General features: G+C 40.8%; 2 protein-coding genes across 2 annotated transcripts; both read left to right on the top strand.

Annotated features, from left to right (window-relative positions):
- Window positions 1–673: 673 nt before the first annotated feature.
- On the top strand, window positions 674–1039 carry LOC145819389 (uncharacterized). Its single transcript, XM_082913376.1, has one exon. It carries the CDS (start codon window positions 674–676, stop codon window positions 1037–1039), a length of 366 nt encoding a protein of 121 aa, XP_082769502.1.
- An 842-nt stretch (window positions 1040–1881) lies between these two features.
- LOC114267526 (uncharacterized) lies at window positions 1882–3343 on the top strand. Its single transcript, XM_028208566.2, has one exon. The coding sequence runs from the start codon at window positions 1912–1914 to the stop codon at window positions 3019–3021; it is 1110 nt and encodes a 369-aa protein (XP_028064367.2). The 5' UTR covers window positions 1882–1911; the 3' UTR covers window positions 3022–3343.
- Window positions 3344–13588: the final 10245 nt, after the last annotated feature.

Genomic DNA, 13588 nt, shown 5'->3' with positions numbered 1-13588 from the left:
TAATTTAGTTAGTCATTTGTGTACATTTGAGAAGTTAAGTGGTCAATTTTATGGGCTTCTTGTTAGATTATAATTATTTAATTTAATATACATCTTTTTATATTTATAATTAATTTTTTATTAGATAGAAAAAGTGGGGAAAAAAAATAATTAAAGTCATAAAATTTATTATGTATATGTAATTATTTTTTATAAAACTATATTAGGATGTAATTGCCCCTTTTAAAAACATTTGTTTTGGGAAATAGAATATTAAAAATTGGATTCTGACTCTTTTTGATTTTTTTTTTTTTTTTGAAAAAATATGTAAAAAAAATAGAGAGGTGATTTGACTTAAAATAGATTAAAAGTCAAAAAAATAACTTTTAATCAAGTTTTTAAATTGATAGAATATATTATTACTGTGCCGGTGAATTGAATATAAACTTAACCCATGATGAATGCATATTCTTGTACCTAACTACAATAGCTGCCAAATAAAAAATAATTTATTTAAAAATAATTTTTATATATAATGATGTGATATTCTTTATTTCATTTAATTTAAATTTAATCATTTTGTTTTGTGATTATAGAAAAGGTAAAAATAACTCATCTTTTATTAGGCTAAAATAATTAGAATTAACATAAATGATACGTGGGGGTGTACAAAGGACTGACAATCATTGTGAGGATGGACAGCTGCACCAGCCTTGAAACTGAATTGTGGGAGGTGTACAAAGGACTAACAATCATTCTCCAAAAAGGCTTCAACAATGTGATAGTGGAAACCGATGCTCAGGAAGTAGTCAAGCTGCTTGAAGAAGGCCTTGGAGACAAACACCCTTACAAAGGTCTAATGGAAGATGCAAGGATCATATTCAATGGCTGCCAATGCAGTGCCCAACATGTCTATCGCGAAGGAAACTTATGCACGGATGCTCTAGCCAAATTGGGAGCTGCACAACTTGAAAACATCTTAGTTGTTAATGGCCCCCCAGCTGAGATTCGTAAGCAGCTAGTGGCTGATATGTTGGGGATGGGTAGAGAGAGAGCTTAGTCCCATGTATTTTGTTTTGTTACACCGTAAAAATATGACAATATTTTGGGAATTTGGTTAAAAGTCACTTAACCTGTTTCAAGTCACATCACCTCTCTATTTTCTTCCATATTATTTTTTTTTCAAAAAAATCTATAAAAAAAATCAAGGGGTCAACTTTTAACCTATTTTCCAAAACAAGCCAATATCATGACATGAATTATAGCAAGTCTAATTAACCCAACACATGAATTTGAAGCAAGAGTGAAAATTGAATTAAAGCTAAATATATGTATTTATGTGTAGATAAATTATTGAGGAAATAACAAATCAACAGATATTTGTAAAAATAATTTCAGATCAATGAAAAATTTTACAAATTTTAGCAATTAAAATTATAATTTTTTTCATGAAATAGTAATTATTTTAAAAAGATTCCATTGGTATCCAAAAGGCTCAAAATACGATGCAATATTATTTAGAATATTTCAAATTAATCACGTAGTGAAAAGTTTATCAATGTGACAACTCACTTTTGTTAGTGCACATTATAAATTTTCATTGACGAATAAATAAAATAAATATGTTACGAATATAAAAATCAATTACAATATCAGAAACATAAAAAATACATATAGATTTAGTTTTGAAGAATTTTATTTGTTTATATATATTGTGTACAAATTTATTCATAAACATTTTTATTTTAAATGTGGAAAATTTGATATTTGGGTTAGTATTGATTAATTGCTATCCTCCAATTCCAGCCTGTTTGCCATAACAAACAGATCGAGATTATCATTGTGAAAAGTCAACCCCATGGATTAGTATATAAAGGGGATAGTACTCTCTCACTCTCATCATCCAAGACACAAACCAACATAGAGATCGAAATGGGAAGCCTAGGCAGTTCGAGGCAATGGCCTCAATTTGTCTATGCTTTGGTATTTTGCTTAGCAGCAACTAGTGTTGTTGCTAATACGCCTTATATTTATGCTTCACCACCTCCACCTCCTTATATTTACAAAACTCCACCACCACCATCACCATCTCCACCACCACCTTACGTTTACAAATCGCCACCTCCCCCATCACCATCGCCACCACCTCCTTATATTTACAAATCTCCTCCTCCACCGTCTTCATCCCCGCCACCACCCTATATGTACAAATCACCACCTCCTCCATCACCATCACCGCCACCTCCGTATATTTACAAATCTCCACCTCCACCATCTCCATCGCCACCACCACCCTACTACTACAAGTCACCTCCACCGCCATCTCCATCTCCACCCCCACCTTATTACTATAAGTCACCACCTCCACCATCTCCATCACCCCCTCCACCATATTATTACAAATCTCCACCACCACCTTCTTCGTCTCCTCCTCCACCTTATTACGTCAAGTCACCACCCCATCTCCACCACCACAAGTCACCACCACCACCATCGCCATCACCTCCACCACCCTACTATTATAAGTCACCACCCCCACCATCTCGATCACCACCACCACCATACTATTACAAATCGCCACCTCCACCATCTCCTTCTCCACCACCTCCTTACTACTACAAATCACCACCACCTCCAGTGAAGTCACCACCTCCTCCATACATCTACAAATCCCCACCTCCACCAGTGAAGTCACCACCACCACCCTACTATTACAAATCACCACCTCCCCCAGTTAAATCACCACCTCCACCTCCATACTACTACAAATCACCACCACCTCCAGTGAAGTCACCACCTCCTCCATACATCTATAAATCCCCACCTCCACCAGTGAAGTTACCACCACCACCACCCTACTATTACAAATCACCACCTCCCCCAGTGAAATCACCACCTCCACCTCCATACTACTACAAATCACCACCTCCACCAGTTAAGTCACCACCACCACCCTACTACTACAAATCTCCTCCTCCACCATCTCCATCACCACCACCTCCATACTACTACAACTCACCACCACCACCGCACCATTATTAAGTCAACCACTGCCACCTATGCCTCAACCCATACTATTTAAGGCCTGCAGATTAATTAATATTGCATCAGCTTGAATTTCAACAAGAATAAATAATTCCATTTTTTGAAGTTGTTTTTGAAGGCATTTGTGGCATTGTTTTTCAATTTTTAATTTAAACAAGTTTATTTGTGAATAAGAAGTCCCCACAGTGGAGATACTTCTTTGCGTAATTTTTTTGTTTTTGTTTTTGTTTTGTGCAAAGCTTTCTTTTCACTATCAGTTTATTGTAATAAGCAATGAAACGATGAATTTCAAATGCTAAGAGTAGCCTTATTGTGCTTATCTAAGTTGTACCTTCTGTTACCATGAGAATCCCTTAATTTCTCAATAACCCTTTGTTAGTCAGGCAAATTAATTAATGTTTCTTTCCAATCATTTGATATTCGAATAATACCTACATGATAAATGTATATGTATTATTTAATAGTATCGTAGCACTACATGGTATTACTTAAGTGATGTTTCATAGCAAAAAATTTTAAATTCACATTCAGAAAAAAAATTAAAAAAAAAATTTTAAAAAAATGAAAATAAAAAAGTTGATTTAAAGAAAGTTCGCCAAAGAAGAAAAATTAATAAAAAGCTACTAAAAATATAATCGTGTGTTGTAATTTTTTATTTGCTAAAAGTGCTAAGTAAACTATATCACCTAATATTCCAAAAATATTTAATAATTTTCCTTGGATGAGTGAGCTGCCGTGTTTTTTTGCCCAAATGCATGACCCGAAGAACTTCAAAATGCCAAGCTGTAAAACTCTTGCACTCTTTTCTAAAAAAAGTAAATTATTTAGATGATTCAGTTGGTTTAATTTTTAAGTTTTTATTTATAATTTTTTTATTAAAAATAAAATATTGATTTGATAAAAATCATAATCATATGATTTTATCACATTTTCTTTTTTTTAAAAAAAATCAATAATCTATTTTCAAAATCATACATGCTTATTTTTTAAAAATAAATTTGATAAAATCTTATAGTTTTGGCTGTCAAATTAGTCTCATATTTTTCTTAATTGAAAAATCTACACAAAAACAAATTACACAAATTATTAAAATGTGCCTCGTAATTTGGCACGGTCATTTTCTCCTGCTCCATTTATGTTGGTAAAAATTTAGTTCAAGCCTAATCGACAATGATTTGATCGACATACTCAAACCAATCTTTAAGTAAACACAAATAAAAATCAAACTTTGTGGTTGAGTTTTATGCCTTAAACAGATTAAGGACTTCCCTGAAGGTAATTAGGCAAAGAAAAGATAGAACAAAAAGGAATATGTATTAATTCGAATGAATTGTCACTTGTCACTAGTTACAAGAACAAAAGATTGAAGAAATACAACAATCAACAAAAGAAAAGAAGATAAATGGGGGTTGGAAAAAACTACTAGTTTAATCTACTCCTAAAATGCTAATTTAGAACTACTCCTAAATAATTATGCACGTGTATTTGATGATTGATTCATTTTCTTTTTTCATTCTTCAAGTCCCCGTTTTATACTTGCTTAGCCACCTCATGTTATAGCAATCAATCCATGATCTTCCTTGATCTTTGCTCCACTCAACCATATCTCATATCTTCATAGGAACTACTTGCAGATTTTGTACTTTAACTTGATATTGATCCCCCCGATTTTAGCATATGGTTTCTAATTGATTTCAATAAATATCTTTATTAGCTTTATTTAATCTTTTCAAATCATATCATAATCTCTTTCAGGCCACATTACTATCATACTTATCACGCTATGACAACATACATGTCGACAAAAATAATAAAAACAAATATGGTCAAAGTTATTTTTTGAAAATAGTTTATAATTTCAATCAACAGACCATAATTGAATTTGGCCATAATTAATAGGCCACAACCAACATAAAAATAAAATGTGGTGCAAACAGTTTCATACAGGTTTTCTCCGCCTGAGGAAGTGGAACGGAGACGGATTTTGTTTCTCCCACCTCATCATACTCAACCCCGCCCGGATTATATTTAATTTTTTTATTATAATAAAATTAAAATACTAAAATATTATACTTAATATTAATTTTTACTCATTTATTTTTGGATTAATTACCTAAAAGTCCTATCTACATTTTTGGTAGTAGCTTAGGTCCTGGCAAAATATTTTTAAACCAATATGTCCCATTTACAGGTAAAAAGACTATAGCGATCCCGGTTGTCCCTTTACTGTTCTGTTGTGTTCCGGACTCGGTTCTGTGAAGTTGGCAGTGGTGTCTATCTTGTTGCCGTCCTTTAATTCCATTTGATCGAGTTTTAGGATGTTTTGAGCAGGGTTGTTACAGGTTGGTTAGGCTTTGGTTTCAATTCCTTGTTGTCCAATTTTTAGGCGATCCGCTCGAGCAGGTCTTCTTACGCTCGAGCGGGGATTGCACACCTCCAGTATTTCGTGTTCCTGCAAAACTTCTGCAGATGTGATTTTTACACTCGAGCGGGTTTGTTTACGCTCGAGCGGTGGCGCTCGAGCGGGTTTGGTGGCGCTCGAGCGGGTAGTACTTTCTATGTATAAGTTCTGGGAGGTGGGAATCTACGCTCGAGCGGACTGGGTTTCACGCTCGAGCGGACTGGGTTTCGCGCTCGAGCGGAAGTGCTTTATTCTTATGTCTTGGCGCTCGAGCGGGCCTTATTGCGCTCGAGCGTGCTCAGATTTTTGTTCTTGGCGGTCGAGCGTTGTGTTCTCCGCTCGAGCGGGTCATGCGTATATGAGTTATCCGCTGGATGATTTTAAATCACTTTTTACTTTCCTTTCTCTCTCCTACTTTTTCTAAAAGCCATTTTGAGAGCTCCTCTCTCTAAAATCTTGCCTTCTCTCTAGATTTTGATCTAGCTAGGGTGATTTCCTCACCTTTGGCCTTTACAAAAAGGTTGTTGATCATCGAGGGCGTCATTTTGATCTGAAAATCTTGGTCTTTGGAGCACTTTGGTTTTGGTCTCTTCTCCATCCGAGCTCTAACTTCGAGGTAGGGATATCCTACTCTTCTTTATGAGCTTTGTCTTTAAATTTTTGCATTTTGATATGTTGGGGGTTGTTGGGTAATTTTGAGAGAGTTTGGGCCTTTGTGTAATTTTTACAAAAGTTGGGGTTTTGGCTATATAAAAACCTAGATGCATGTTTGGCAAGGAAAAATGAAATTAATGTTGAAACATTAGTGAAAATGGAACCTAAGGGTTGTAATGTTAATTATGGAATATGCCCTAATTACATTGGTTAATTAATTTGTATAATTAATTATGAGAAATGAGGAATTGATTTGGAAAGATATGGGATTAAAGGGTATAGTTGGATTATTTATCACTCACCTAGTTGAAATGTTGATTATATATCCATTGTTGCATTTATTTTCTGTATAGAAATAACTGCTTTGGGCTATCGGTGGAGGATAGTCTTGATTGCTGTAGACAATGCATGATGATTAGGCAAACTGAGACTAATCACTGGAATGCGTCATTGAGTATGACGGTTGAAAGAATACATCAAATTTATGTGTTGTGTGATTATGTGTATAATTATTGTTTATATGCATTGTGTGTGTTGGAGAAGATAGGGTATGTACTCCACGGTTTAGGGGAAGATATGGGATGGACCTCTAAACCGGATGTTGTTGGGAGGAGATAGGGGATGGACTCCATAGATAGAGCTCATATGCTTATCTAGTAATGTGTTGACAGAGCTCATATGCTTGTCATTGGAAGTGTGATAGTGCTCTTATGCATATCTGTGGAAGTGATGATATAGCTTGTATGCTTATCTGTTGGTGTGTGATATAGCTTGTATGCTTATCTATTATGAAATGGGGAAGTGCTTAATATGAGTTACTGTCTCATATGAATTGTTTGGCCAGGTTCTGAGCCATGGTTATAAATTGAGAATTGAAAAGAATTGGAAAATGGATTGTAATATGGACTTATATGTCATGAAACCGTAAAGTGTGATAAGGGAAAGTATCTGTGTTGGCCATCTATCAACTGCTAATCTTTTAGTCATTGTTCATATGTGGTTTAGTATATTTCTATTGGGCTGTGGCTCACCCTATATGGGAATATCATTTTCAGGTGCAAATAGCATGCCACCTCCAAGGACGTAGCTTGAGAGGCTAGAGGCAGGCGGACTTTTGTTGTTTTATTTCTTTGATGTATTACATGTATATTCAAGCCAAGGGCTTAATGTGTAAATGAGTTAGTACTCTTTTGTTGTAACCAAGTGTTAACTTGGAAAGCTGTAAGCCTTTAAGGCATTTGCTTTTGTTGTTAACATGTAATACTTTTGGTAATGGAACTTTGATGAATAGAAGAAAGTGGAGCTTTTATATATCAATGCATGTCTCTATTGATGGGTTTAATGTTATTATTTTGAGGGCGTGACAACTTGGTATCAGAGCGTACCGAATTCGAATACTTTGGGTACGTGGGAAGTGATTAATATCACAATGGGTTTGTCGCGCTTGATAGAGACTTAGTTGTAGTGTCATATACTATGTGCTTAATTGATAACATGCTTATGTGACTATGTGGGTATGGGATTTAGTTTCTAGGATGTTGATTGGATCCTTGGATTTCTGTGAGTCTTGTTGGAAAGGCACCTGATCAATGTTGTTTCTAACCGGAACTCTAGTAACGCCTCGGGACTATCACTATTCGGAAATAAAATTCGTAAGTGCTTATGTGTTTATGTGCTTACGTGGAGTGAATTACAGTTATCCATGCATTAGGACGTGAGTGTTTAGTTTTGGCACATTTGTGAATGTGCTAACGTTCTGTATTACCTTTATTAGGATGTCAGGGCAAGGAAGAGGTGCTAGGCGTGGCAGGCTTGCGAGGCAGGAAGTGCCCTTACCGGATGATATTCCGGCAGTGCAGGAGGGAGTTGGTCAGGCCAATGTGGCCGAGCCAACGGGTCAGCAGGCTTTGAGTGCCTTGGCCCGAGAGATAGCAGGAGCTTTGGGTATTCTCGGAGCAGGGAATCAGGCAACTGAGGTAGGGCCTTCCTTCTTGAAGAGGAAGTTCTTCCGGTCTAATCCGGACGAGTTTGTTGGAGATCCGAAGGAACCACTGAAGGCTGACAAGTGGTTAGAACAGATGAGCAAGACGTTCGAGATGCTTGGCATCGAGGATGGAGCATTGAAAGTGACCTTGGCATCTTTCCAGCTGAAGGGAGATGCGGGTCAATGGTGGAAGTACGAGAAGGCTTGTGTTGGTGGTACATGGGAGGCGTTTGTGAATGCTTTCTAGGAGAGGTTCTTATCTGCAGTTGCTAGGAAGAAGCTGAGGGATCAGTTTAGCCGGCTTAATCAGCAGGGTATGTCCGTGGCAGAGTTTGAGGCCACCTTTACTAGTTTGCCCAGGTTTGCACCTGAGTTGGTGGCGTCCGAAGAACGCCGTTGCTATGAGTTTGAGCGGAAGTTGAGGCGGGGCCTCAAGTTGAGGGTTGGTGGGTCTTACATCTGAGAGTATAGACATTTAGTGGATGCTGCAGCTCATATGGAGCTTATGATGCAGGAGGAAGACGAGGAGAAACATAGAGGCTCCAAGCGGGGCCAGGAGGGTCAGGGTGATGGCAGGAGACAGAGGGGTTATAACCCTCAGCAGTCTCAGGGTGGAGTTGCTAGATCGACCTTTCCGATGCCGAGTGCAGGCTCGGGGAGAGGCAGTCAGGGAGGCTTGACTTGTTTTGCTTGTGGCCAGCTGGGTCACAAGTGTTCGGTTTGCCCGCAGAAGGGAGGGGGTCAGCGAGCTGCTTCCTCTTCAGCTAGACCTCAGAGCCAGAGTCAGGGCAGGGGCCAGCCCTTATCTTGCTATCAGTGTGTCCAGCCTAGGCACCTGAAGAGGTATTGCCCGCAGTTGAGTCCTACTTCAGGAGCGTCTGGTTCTAGGAAGACGCAGAGTTATCAGCCAGCTCAGTCTGTGCAGGCCTCGAGGGCCAATCCGGGAGCTTCGTCATCCCAGTCAGTGCAGCAGTCGTATGCTCCGACGGGTGAGCAAGTAGATCAGGGGCCTACAAGGCACGTGTATGCTGTTACCACGCAGGATCTAGTGCCGGCTCCATCAGTAGTGAGAGGTACTTTTCTGTTTTGCAATTTGGTTGCTAGTGTGTTGATTGACACGGGTGCATCTCATTCTTTTGTATCTGCTGCATTTGCATCTGTTTTGGAATTGGAGTTGGCACAGTTAGCATCTCCTATTTGTGTAGTATCGCCTATTGGTGGTGAGTTGATCTTGAAACAAGGTGTTAGAGGTTGTGATATAGAGGTCGCCGACCATAGGCTTCCTTTTCCTTTTGTTGTTATGCCCATGAAGGGTTTTGATGTTATTTTGGGTATGGACTGGCTATAGTCATACCGGGCTGTCATTGATTGCTACCGCCAGAGGGTTACGTTACGTACCTTGAGCGGGGAGTCGTTCCATTTCTTGGGAGACCGGGTTGGTAGTGTTTTGCCACCGGGGTATGATTCGCGAGGACGGAGTGAGCTTAGTGGTCTACTTGCTAGCTTTGAGAGTGGTGAGTGTGGTGAGACCCAGCTTGTGTTGCCGATGGTGGTTTGTGAGTATTCGGATGTCTTTCCCGAAGACCTTGTTAGTTTGCCACCTCACCGAGAGATAGACTTCTCTATTGATCTAGTGCTCGGCACGGCGCCGATTTCTATGGCACCTTACCGTTTTGCTCCAGCAGAGTTGGTTGAGTTGAAAGTTCAGCTCCAGGAATTGCTAGATAGGGGTTTTGTTCGCCCTAGTGTTTCACCGTAGGGGGCACCGGCCCTCTTTGCTAAAAAGAAAGATGGTGCCTTGAGATTGTGTATCGACTACCGAAAGTTGAATCGGGCTACGGTCAAGAATAAGTACCCTATGTCCCGTATAGATGATTTGTTTGACCAGTTGAAGGGTTCCCGTTGCTTCTCTAAGATAGACTTGAGATCGGGTTACCACCAGTTGAGGGTCAGGGAGGAGGATATTCCTAAGACGGCATTCCGTACACTGTATGGCCATTATGAGTTTTTGGTGATGCCATTCGGGCTTACCAATGCACCGGCAGTCTTTATGGACTTGATGAACCGGATCTTCCGGGAATTTTTGGATCGATTTGTGGTCGTTTTCGTGGACGACATACTAATTTACTCACCTTCAGAGGAGGAGCACGGGGGAACACTTGAGAGTGGTGCTTGAGTTGCTTAGAGCCCATAGGCTGTATGACAAGTTTGGGAAGTGTGAGTTCTAGCTGAGAGAAGTCAAATTCTTAGGCCACGTGGTATCCGGGGAAGGGGTGTCCGTTGATGCATCCAAGGTTGAGGCAGTGCAAGATTGGGCACAGCCTAAGAGTGTTCGAAATTCGCAGTTTTCTGGGATTAGCTGGGTATTACCGTCGGTTTGTGAAAGATTTCTCCAGGCTAGCTTCGCCGTTGACTAGATTGACTTGGAAGGGAGTCAAATTTGTGTGGAGTGAGACTTGTGAAAAGTTGTTCCAAGAGTTGAAGGTTAGATTGACCACTCCTCTGGTTTTGATTATTCCGGAGAGAGGATCGGGTTACGCGGTTTATTGTGATGCCTCACGAGAGGGTTTGGGTTGTATATTAATGCAAGAGGGGAAAGTGGTAGCCTATGGCTCACGTCAGTTGAAAATTCACAAGAAGAATTACCCTACACACGACCTAGAGTTAGCGGCAGTGATCCTTGCCTTGAAGATTTGGAGGCACTACCTTTATGGTGAGAGGTTCGAGGTGTTCTCGGACCACAAGAGTTTGAAGTATCTGTTTACACAGAGAGACTTGAATTTGAGGCAGAGGAGATAGATGGAGTTCATTGAGGACTATGATTTTGAGTTGCACTATCACCTGGGGAATGCCAATGTTGTGGCCGATGCCCTTAGTAGGAAATCCATTAGTGATGTAGCTTGTATAGCCATCCGGGAATAGGGGATGTTGGGTGTACTTGGCGAGTTTGATTTGCATCTGGGCGAATCTGTTGAGGCTGCGGCCTTGTTTTCTGTTGTTGCGCAGCCTACACTTGTGACTAGAGTGTTAGAGGCACAGAGAGGTGACTTTGAGATAGAAACCCTCCGAGAGAAGATCTCAAATGGAAAGGCTGAGAAGGGTTTGGCGGTGTATCCCGACCTGAGTGTGAGATACCGAGACCGGCTGTGTATGCCGGAGTCTTGCCGAGAGGAAGTACTCCGAGAGTTCCATCATTCACGTCTTGCGGTGCATCCCGGAGGTACTAAGATGTATCGGGATTTGGGTCGCCAGTTTTGGTGGCGGGGTATGACGAGAGATGTGGCAGTTTTCGTGTCTAAGTGCCTTACTTGCCAGCATGTGAAGCCCGAGCATCAGAGGCCAGCGGGTTTGTTGCAACCCTTGCCTATTGTCGAGTGGAAGTAGGAGCATGTCACTATGGACTTCATTGTAGGTCTTTCGAGGACTCAGCGGCGTAGTGATGCTATTTGGGTGGTTGTAGACCGGTTGACTAAGTCGGCGCACTTCATTCCCATGCACGTGAGAGACTCGGTAGATCATCTCGCAGACTTGTATATTCGGGACATAGTGAGATTGCACGGGGTCCCAGTGACAATCGTCTCAGATAGAGATCCTCGTTTTACTGCTAGGTTGTGGCAGAGTTTGCAGAGTGCCCTGGGTACTAAGTTGACCTTTAGTACTGCTTATCATCCTCAGACTGACGGGCAGTCCGAGCGTACTATTCAAATCCTTGTGGATATGCTTCGGGGTTGTGTCCTTGACTTTAGTGGGACGTGGGAGAGGCACTTACCATTGGTGGAGTTTGCCTACAACAACAGTTTTCAGTCTAGCATCGGTATGGCACCGTTTGAGGCCTTGTATGGCCGACCGTGTAGGTCTCCGGTTTGTTGGGCCGAGGTGGGTGATGCACCTTTGTTGGGCCCGGAGTTGGTTAGGGAGACGACGGAGAAAGTTGAGCTTATCCGTAGGAGGCTTGTTACAGCCCAGAGTCACCAAAAGAGTTATGTCGACCGTAGGAGGAGGCCTTTGGCGTTCGAGGTAGGTGATCATGTCTTCTTGAAAATATCACCTAGGCAAGGTTTGATGAGGTTTGGGAAGAGTGGGAAGTTATCCCCTCGATTTATTGGTCCCTTTGAGATCCTTGAGAGGATTGGCGAGGTTGCTTATCGTTTAGCGTTGCTGCCACAGTTGTCCGAAGTTCATGACGTGTTTCATGTGAGTATGCTTCGGAGGTATGAGCCGGATCCATCGCATGTATTAGATTGGACCGACTTAGAGGTAGATGAGGATGCCTCGTATGAGGAGAGACCGGTTCGGGTCTTGGATAGACGGGATCAAGTCCTGCGTGGCAAGACCATCCCTTTGGTAAAGGTTTTGTGGAAACATCACGGAGTGGAGGAAGCCACTTGGGAACGTGAGTTGGAGGTCCGTGAGAAATATCTGGACTTGTTTATTGATGGGTAATCTTGTATTTAAATTTTGTAATGTTGTTGGACTTAAGAGCTTTATATATGTCTTAAGTTGTAAAACATTGGTAATGTTTTGGTTTAATGGAAGTATGTTGTAGAGCTTACCTTGATATGGGAGTTGATTATGATATTGCATGTGTTGGCTTTATTGTAGAATTGGAGTTGTATCATGTATATTAATTATGATATGAACTGTGAACCATGTATGTTGGAAATGGTTGGAAATGGAAGGAAATTGCATGTTGATAATGCACTTGCAATATGTGTTGTGTTTTGCCTCTTGAAAAGAGATGGGATCGACCAGTAATGGGTCGGGTTGTTTAATATTATGTTGCAATATTGTTGAAAATAGAGAAAACCTGTTTTGAAAAAAAAACTTGTGTTTAATTTCGGGGACGAAATTCTTTAAGGGGGGGAGGTTATAGCGATCTCGGTTGTCCCTTTACTGTTCTGTTGTGTTTCGGACTCGGTTCCGTGAAGTTGGTAATGGTGTCTATCTTGTTGCCGTCCTTTAATTCCACTTGATCAAGTTTTAGGATGTTTTGAGCAGGGTTGTTACAGGTTGGTTAGGCCTTGGTTTCAATTCCTGGTTGTCCAGTTTTTAGGCGATCCGTTCGAGCGGGTCTTCTTATGCTCGAGCGGGGATTGCACACCTCCAGTATTTCGTGTTCCTGCAAAACTTCTGCAAATGTGATTTTTACGCTCGAGCGGGTTTGTTTACGCTCCAGCGGTGGCGCTCGAGCGGGTTTGGTGGCGCTCGAGCGGGTAGTACTTTCTAGGTATAAGTTCTGGGAGGTGGGAATCTACGCTCGAGCGGACTGGGTTTCGCGAGTGGAAGTGCTTTATTCTTGTGTCTTGGCGCTCGAGCGTGTTCAGATTTTTGTTCTTGGAGGTCGAGCGTTGTGTTCTCCGCTCGAGCGGGTCATGCGTATATGAGTTATCCGCTGGGTGATTTTAAATCACTTTTTACTTTCCTTTCTCTCTCCTACTTTTTCTAAAAGCCATTTTGAGAGCTCCTCTCTCTAAAATCTTGCCTTCTCTCTAGATTTTGATCTAGCTAGGGTGATTTCCTCACCT

The sequence above is a fragment of the Camellia sinensis genome, chromosome 2 (assembly GCF_055761805.1).
Source record: "Camellia sinensis isolate YWXY chromosome 2, ASM5576180v1, whole genome shotgun sequence".
Classification (NCBI taxonomy): Eukaryota; Viridiplantae; Streptophyta; class Magnoliopsida; order Ericales; family Theaceae; genus Camellia; species Camellia sinensis.
The sequence above is the reverse complement of the archived record's forward strand: the minus strand, read 5'-3'. Positions and strand labels throughout refer to the sequence as shown.